The 8,151-nt window shown below is 43.5% G+C and overlaps 2 protein-coding genes across 2 annotated transcripts in view; one reads left to right on the top strand and one right to left on the bottom strand.

Moving 5' to 3' along the window:
- The first annotated feature begins 2,741 nt into the window (after nt 1-2,741).
- Nucleotides 2,742-8,151, top strand: part of LOC112216385 (SPRY domain-containing protein 3) — a 57,119-nt gene continuing 51,709 nt past the window's right edge. The window contains exon 1 of the mRNA XM_024376373.2: nt 2,742-2,858. The gene's annotated coding sequence lies outside the window, so the exon portion shown is untranslated. The remainder of the gene's footprint in view (nt 2,859-8,151) is intronic.
- On the bottom strand, nt 3,829-6,926 carry LOC112216411 (insulin-like growth factor-binding protein 3). Its single transcript, XM_024376381.2, has 4 exons — nt 6,370-6,926; nt 5,630-5,664; nt 5,327-5,449; nt 3,829-5,087 (listed from the first exon to the last, which is right to left on the bottom strand). Exons 1-4 carry the CDS (start codon nt 6,710-6,712, stop codon nt 4,974-4,976), a joined length of 615 nt encoding a protein of 204 aa, XP_024232149.1. The 5' UTR covers nt 6,713-6,926; the 3' UTR covers nt 3,829-4,973.

The following is an 8,151-nucleotide window of genomic DNA, read 5'->3' as shown; positions in this document are numbered from 1 at the left end:
TGGGCGCTGGAGTTTTTATTTTATTTTTAATTTAGGGCCTTCCTCTGACACCGCCTGGCAGGGAGCTCCTTCCCAGTGATGCCAAGTAGTTGCCATACCAAGCGGTGATGCAGCCAGTCATGGTACAGCTGTATAACTTTTATTTAGATTTTTTTATCCTTTATTTAACTGTTTTACTTTCTTTTTTGAGGATCTGATGGCCCATGCCAAATCTTTTGAGCCTCCTGAGGAGGATGAGGAGTTGTTGTGCCCTCTTCGCGACTGTGTTGGTGTGTTTGGACCATTCTAGATCCTTAGTGATGTGGACACCGAGGAACTTGAAGCTCTCAACCCGCTCCACTGCAGCCCCGGGGCGTGCTCGGCCCTCCATTTCCTGTAGTCCACAATCAGCTCCTTTGTCTTGCTGACGTTGAGGGAGAGGTTGTTGAACATCTTGGCCATGTTCTGTTATAATCTCCACCCGGCACAGCCAGAAGAGGACTGGCCACCCCACATAGCCTGGTTCCTCTCTAGGTTTCTTCCTAGGTTTTGGCCTTTCTAGGGAGTTTTTCCTAGCCACTGTGCTTCTACACCTGCATTGCTTGCTGTTTGGGGTTTTAGTCTGGGTTTCTGTACAGCACTTTGAGATATTAGCTGATGTACGAAGGGCTATATAAATACATTTGATTTGATTTGATTTGTCATGGCACCACACTGCCCTCCTCCCTATATGCTTCCTCATCATCAACTTTGAACAGGGAATACAGGATGAGACCAAGCAGGCACCCCTGAGGGGCCCCCTTGTTGAAGGTCAGTGTGGCAGATGTTTTGTTGGCTACCCTCACCACCTGGTGGCTTCCTGTCCAGGATCCAGTTGTAGAGGGAGGTGTTCAGTCCCAAGTTCCTTAGCTTAGTGATGAGCTTGGAGGGCACCATTGTTGTTTAACGCTGAGCTGTAGTCAATGAACAGCATTCTCACATAGGTGTTCCTTTTGTCCATGTGGGAAAGGGCCGTGTGGAGTGCAATAGAGATTGCGACATCTGTGGATCTGTTGGTGCTCTATGCAAATTGGAGTGGCTCCAGGGTGTCTGGGATGATGGTGTTGATGTGAGCCATGACCAGAATTTGAAAGCATTTCATGGCTACAGATCAGATGTGAGTGCTACAGGGCGATAGTCATTCAGACAGGTTACCTTTGCGTTCTTGGGCACAGCGACTGGTGGTCTGCTTGAATCAGACTGGGTAAGGGAGAGGAGGAAAATGTCAGTAAAGACACTTGCCATCTGGTCAGCACGTGCTCTGAGTACGCGTCCTGGTCATCCGTATGGCCCTGTGGCTTTGTGAATGAGCCGGTGTAGTAGGATTCGATCTCAGTCCTCTATTGAAGCTTTTCCTGTTTGAATGTTCGACAGAGGGTGTCCCGCACAGGAGGTTGGTGGCACCTTAATTGGGTAGGATAGGCTCGTGGTAATAGCTGGAGTGGAATTGTACCAAATACAGCAAAAACATGGTTTACGTGTGTTACATGCCATTCCATTCACTCCATCCCAGCCAATATTTATGAGCCACCCTCCCCTCAGCAGCCTCCACTGGTGTCCCGCTCAGTGTGGATGTTGGCTGTAATCCATGACTTCTGGTTGGGGTATATACAGTGGGGAGAACGTGTATTTGATACACTGCTGATTTTGCAGGTTTTCCTACTTACAAAGCATGTAGAGGTCTGTAATTTCTTATCATAGGTACACTTCAACTGTGAGAGCCAGAATCTAAAACAAAAATCCAGAAAATCACATTGTATTCCGTCTCTCACAGTTGAAGAGTACCAATGATAAAAATTACAGACCTCTACATGCTTTATAAGTAGGAAAACCTGCAAAATCGGCAGTGTATCAAATGCTTGTTCTCCCCACTGTACGTACGATCACTGTGGGGACGTCGTCGACGATGCACTTATTAATGAAGCCGGTGACTGATGTGGTAAATTCCTCGATGCGTCCCAGAATATATTAGTCTGTGCTAGCGAAACAGTCCTGCAGCTTAGCATCTGCTTCATCGGACCACTGCCGTATTGAGCGTGCCACTGGTACTTCCTGTTTGAGTTTCTGCTTGGAAGGTGGAATCAGGAGGATAGAGTATGGTCAGATTTGCCAAAAGGATGGCGAGGGAGAGCTTTGTATGCGACTCTGTGTATGGAGTAATGGTGATCTCGCTTTTTCGCCTCTAGTTGCACAGGTGACATGCTGGTAGAAATCAGTTAAAACGGATTTTAGTTCTCCTGCATTAAAATCCCTGGCCACCAGGAGTGCCGCCTCTGGGTGAGCTATTTCTTATTTAGTTATGGCCCTATACAGTTCATTGAGTGTGGTCTTAGTGCCAGCATCGGTTTGTGGCAGTAAATAGACAGCTAAGAAAATGATAGATATATTATAGATACTCTCTTGATGAATAGTATGGTCTACAGATTATCATGAGGTATTCTAACGCAGGCGGGCAGAACCTCGAGACTTCCTTAATATTAGAGATTGCGAACCAGCTGTTGTTAACAAAGATACACACACCACCCCCCTTGAGCTTACCCGACGCTGCAGTTCTGTCCTGCCGATGTATAGAAAAACCAGCTAGAATATGATCAAGTTTCCGAGAAGCATAGGATATTACAGTTCTTTAGGTCCCATCTTCAGGTCTCCAGTGATTTGTATATTTGCCAATAGAACAGATGGTTGTGGCTGTTTATTTTCTCCTCTGCGTAGTTTCATCAGGGTACCCGCACGTTGTCCTCTATTTCTCTTCCACCTGTCGGGGATTGGGCCTGGTCTGGGGTGAGCAGTATGTCCTGTGCCGCCAACTTGTTGAAATATAAATCTTCATACAAATTGAGGTTAGTGATCGCTGTTCTGATGTCCAGAAGCTTTTTAAGGTTATAGGAAACAATGGGCAGAAACATTATGTACAAGAGGTGTTAAGATCAGCGCAAACAAAACACACAAAACCGCAGAATTGGTCAGGATCCCGAAAAATGGCCTCTATACATTCCAGAGCCATTGAATATCAAAACAATCAACTTCTCATTCAACTACCTTAGATTTGTACATAATGAGTCCGTAACAATTGTTTGATATTGTTGACCTATTTTTAGATTATCATAGAATACTAGAATATGGTTCAAATGTAATTACTTCAATGAGACTTATATACAGTAGATTCCCAAAAATACAAACATTTGTTTTGTGACATTTAATTCTAATTTCCCCTTTATTCCAGAATGGAGTAGAGTTACATGAGTTCAGGTCGTCCTTTTTCAATCTCCTAATAACATTTAAATGACTAAAACAAAGCAGTCTTTGTGTGTGTGTGTGTTTGCATGTGTGTGTGTTTGCATGTGTGTGTGTATGTAAAGTCACAAATACCAACTAATTCACTTAACATTCCTGTCTCCTGCTGTTTGAAAAATGTGTTGTGTATCTTTTTATAAGACTCAGATTGTGCTTTTGGAAGATGAAGAACATAAAAATAAAAAAAACACACTTTGAACTTTTAAGAGCAAACTAACTCCAAACCTCTTTGGCTTTAGATATTGTCATGGTAACTGAGAGCCAGTCCTGTTCTAAATCTTCCTGGTCATATGAGAACGATTTCTGGATTAAGGGCACACTGGCCAGCCATTACAGCAATCGCAAGGTTATTTTCAATCACAAACAGGTTTTTGTTAAACTGTAGACCACATGCTGTTATTCCAGGCTGTTATGAGGCTCACATGAAACCTCTAAAACATATATTATACAGCAGGTAAGTATCTTCACCAGACATCTGGGAAAGATACCCATCAACATAAATGTGCTTCCAGTGTGTTTCCACTCAGAGGCTTTTATTGATAAAATGTCACATTTACTTAAGTATAAAAGATTGTCAACATAAATAATTACATCAATAAAATATGTTCAGCAGGTACAGTACAAAATACAATGTTTTGTCATGCCCAATAGAAGACAAAAAAGCACTTAAATAAAATGTACAATTTGTTATAAAAAATACATACTGAGAATTAAATAATACATCAGGTTTTAATTTATATATGTATATAAAAAGACTATATCTTATACTCTAAAAACATGTCTGCTCAGCTATAATGTCAGTAAAAAGATTGGAGGTGCTCCAGTAGTTCTTGGTCCTGGAGTTTGAAAATCAGAATGTCAGATTTAAGTGCATAGTTTCAGAACTATAAGAGCGACAGTGGTAACATCATCAGAGACAATCGTCATCACTAGGCCTAGACACCTCAAACTCAACTCTGGACTTCGAAGCAAGTTCCACTGCATTTTTTAATTGTTCCCCTATAATCAAGGATTGATTTAGACCTGGGACACCAGGTGTGTGCAATTAATTATCAGGTAGAACAGAAAACCAGCAGGCTGTCGACCTCGTAGGGTAAGAGTTGAGTACCCTGGCCTAGACTGTCATGGGACGCAGCGGGTGAATGGGATTGGGGATGTAGTCTACTACAGGTCTACCCACTTTGAGTTAGGTTATAAAATGAACTCACAACTCTGCATATTTATAACACAGAGTACAGATATTGAAACTAAAAAGTGCAATAATTCCATACCCATCCAGTCTAAACTCAGGTGAAGCCTACTTAGTAAATAATCTCTCTGGTTTGAACTGTATCACAACTCATCACTAGAGGGTGCTGTGAGACCAAACTAACAGGGATGGATAAAGCGAATGACCTGCCCGAGAAATACAATTGGAAAAATGTGCTTGTAGGTAGTAGGGAATGCATCTGAAATGGCACCCTATTCCCTACAAAGGGTGCCATTTGGGATGCAGTTGGGTGAATTTTGCATGTATTGGCCATTTAGTGTCCAGCACTTTGGGCAGCTCTTCTGTTCTTCTTCTATCCTCCTCTTTTCTCCTCATCTTGCTTTTCCTCTCGATCCTCACCCATTGGTCAATATTCCAGACTTCAGGGTGTGTTGGACTGGGCAGTGCCCTCTCATACATTGTCACAGATCAGGGTGCCCTCTGGACTTGTATGTGATGATGTTGGCATGCCACTCTCATTCACACACCAGCAGTGACCGCGGTGCATGCCCCGAGACGACCGACACTGCCACACAGAGATAAAGCCTATTAGAGATGTGCAGTTTTGTATGGGACACAACAACGACACTCAAACACATACACACAAACATTTCTGACCAGGCATTGACTATCGAGTCCAGCCTGCAACTCAAGATTGAGTTGGTCCACTGATCTCCTACTCAGGCAAGGTTACTCATCATGCAAGCATAGTTTGGCGAACCACCTCTGCTATACATGCATAAACCAGTCTGCTTCTAAACATACCTGTTTCTTTCTGAAGAAACCACGCTTGTCACAGTTGGGCATATAGATATCGCCACGGTCTGACTGGAAGACCACGGGCTCAAGACCTTTAAGTACAGTGTTCAGCAGCCTACGACACGGAGCCTAGAGAGAGAAGGAGAGAGAAAGATGGAGAGAGAGAGCGGGTTTTCGTTATTAAAACCCCCGCCACTATTTCAGGTGCATGTTTTATTTTCTTTCAATTCTGTCGCTCAACACAGTCCTCCACACATTTGGAAGCACAACATGTCCTCATTATGAAATGTCTTAAGGAAAGGATTTTACCTTCTCCAGGTCTTCAGTCAGTGTCAGGTGTGTGGCTGGAAAAAATACATGACAACAACTTTAGCATAGTAATGGATTACATTACCACAGTAACTGATTACTGAAATATCTGATGAATGCAGTGGCAGAGACAAACCAGTAGGTAGAGTCACATATCATGTTCACAGATTGGCATTAACAGGTTGTTGAGTAAAATTTCCAGCTGCTGGTGATTTGAGGTCAACATGACATAATTGGGATTATTTAAGAGAAGAACATTTCCCACACACAAAACAATTTAATTCCTGGTGGAGTCTGAGCATAGATTTATTTGAAAGAAATCCTAAGTCTTGTGGCTGAGTTTGGAGCACTGCATACTGATCTTGGCTCTGTCTCCAATGTAAACTACTGTCAGTGCCAATTGTGTGCTCCATTACGACCTAGCTGTATTTCTTACTTCTGATGAAGCTACACATTTTCCACTTCCACAGGCCAATACAATCTCACAATCGGGACCTTTCTTATCACAACAAAGTCATCAGAGCAACGTTTATTTATTTATCTAAGATATGGCGTCATATCCATATCCTGACAAGGATCAACTCTGGGCCCTTGTTATACAGCCCATAACTAGGTCAAGTGAACTATCTGCAAAAGCTAAATTTAGTATTGATTTTAGTTATAGTTTACAGTACCTCCTCCTCCACCCCACCAGATGTAACTGAGTGGCGTCTCCCTCTGTGCTGTAGTAGGTGTCTTACCTTTTGGCTGGGGACTCTCAGAAGGGCTGGGTTCACTGGTGTTGCCGCAGACTCCCCTGCCCTGCAGAAGGGCCTGGAGGGGGCTGGGGTCTCCCAGTGGTGGGGCGCAGCGGAGTCCTCGGGCACAGCTCAGGGTGTAGACCCCACAGGGCTCCCCCAGGAACAGGACAGTGGTGCTGAGCTCCCCAGACTGTTGCCTCTGGTTGGGGGCCCTAGCCCCCTGTAAGCCCTTACTGGAGGGACTCCTTCCTCTGAGAGGGGGCAGCCGGGAGGCTAGCGTCCACGGGCTGGAGAGGGCAAGCTGGAGGAAGAGCAGGGCCAGAAGGTCAGGGTACAGAAGCATGTTTCCCTCAAAATACACGTGGTCCACCAACAAAAGTTAAGTAATAGTCCAGGAGGTTCCTATTTGTTTCAATGCCAGATATTCAATGTCAGGGTAGGCTGTTGTCTGAGGTTTGTTCTTATTCAGCTCAGTTCCAGTTGTTGGTTGGGAGAAGCGAGGCAGAGTGGATAGGAATCCCCTCCAGCTACAACAGAGCGATAATGAAGCAGACAGACACCACGGACAGCGGCTTTTAAAGAGCCAAAAGGTGGAGGGAGAGGGAGGGGGAAGGAAAGAGGGAGAGAGGAATATTAGTCTCCCCTCTCATTTCCAGATTGCTGAGCACACCCCCACTTCCCCTTGTCTCTGACACACACACCTTTCCTTTACCAGTGCCTGCTGGTGAAATAGGGTTAGCCGTAACCCCATCATGAATGTGTCATTATTGCTGTTTCAAATTCGGCATTATTGTTTTTCCACCGGGAATATATTTGATTTATGTGTTTTACAAGTAAGCATTACTGACACATTTAAAATGACAGGCTGGTGAGGAGAACATTTGTTTATAGAAAACATATATGTTTGATTAAGTGTCCTCTTCTGTGTATACAAACTGAGAATAACCCTTGTACATACTTCACCTGTGCTTTGATGGTTATTGATGAAGAAGCCTGATAATGAATTTGGACAGGTTCCAACAGCAATCTTGTTAAACCGTTGCATCAGGCACTGGTCTAAATCCTATTCCTTTACTGTACTTTACGACTGCACACCTGAGCTGTTTAAAATGTGGGCTACCGTCTTTGGAACTTTGGAATGTACAGTCAAACACCAAAGGAATTCTAATCAAGGCATTAGTCACTCACATCCAAAGTTTAATGACCCCATTAAATGGAATGTTTGCATTTGCAGTTGCCATGGCTTAGCTTAAAATAACAAATAATGAACACAAAAGAGTAGCTTGATGACGTAAAAGTGCACGTTCAGACTTTGATCAGAGAGACATTGACGGAGAGGGTGCCGGAGTGCCACTTAACATAGGGGACTTTGGCTGACTAAGCCAAACATGATTCATTCTTCCATGACAGGAAATGCATTCCTCTGCGTGTGTGTGTGTGTGTGTGTGTGTGTGTGTGTGTGTGTGTCATGATAATGGACTGGTGAAGAATTTTGTAGGAGGACCACCTCTTTAAAAATGACTTATTTTAGAAAAATTAAGGGGAAAAACACTGCTGTTTAATGCTGAAGCCAATCTGGCAACGAATGTGTAAAAGCAAGAAACATTTGCTGTCAGTCCTGTATTCCCAGTTCACGATCCGAACGCTGTTCGGTTCAAATGTTTCACAATCCAGATGTATTTTTATGTATTTTTTTTTTAGCTATGGAAGCCCTCCCTTTCCACACCTAACAATTAGTAACCCACCCCAAAACTCAGGATTCATCCTTCTAAAAAAAAAAGA

This window comes from Oncorhynchus tshawytscha, linkage group LG02 (genome assembly GCF_018296145.1).
Source record: "Oncorhynchus tshawytscha isolate Ot180627B linkage group LG02, Otsh_v2.0, whole genome shotgun sequence".
Lineage (NCBI taxonomy): Eukaryota > Metazoa > Chordata > Actinopteri > Salmoniformes > Salmonidae > Oncorhynchus > Oncorhynchus tshawytscha.
Note: the sequence above shows the minus strand (reverse complement) of the source record. Positions and strands in the feature narration are given on the sequence as shown.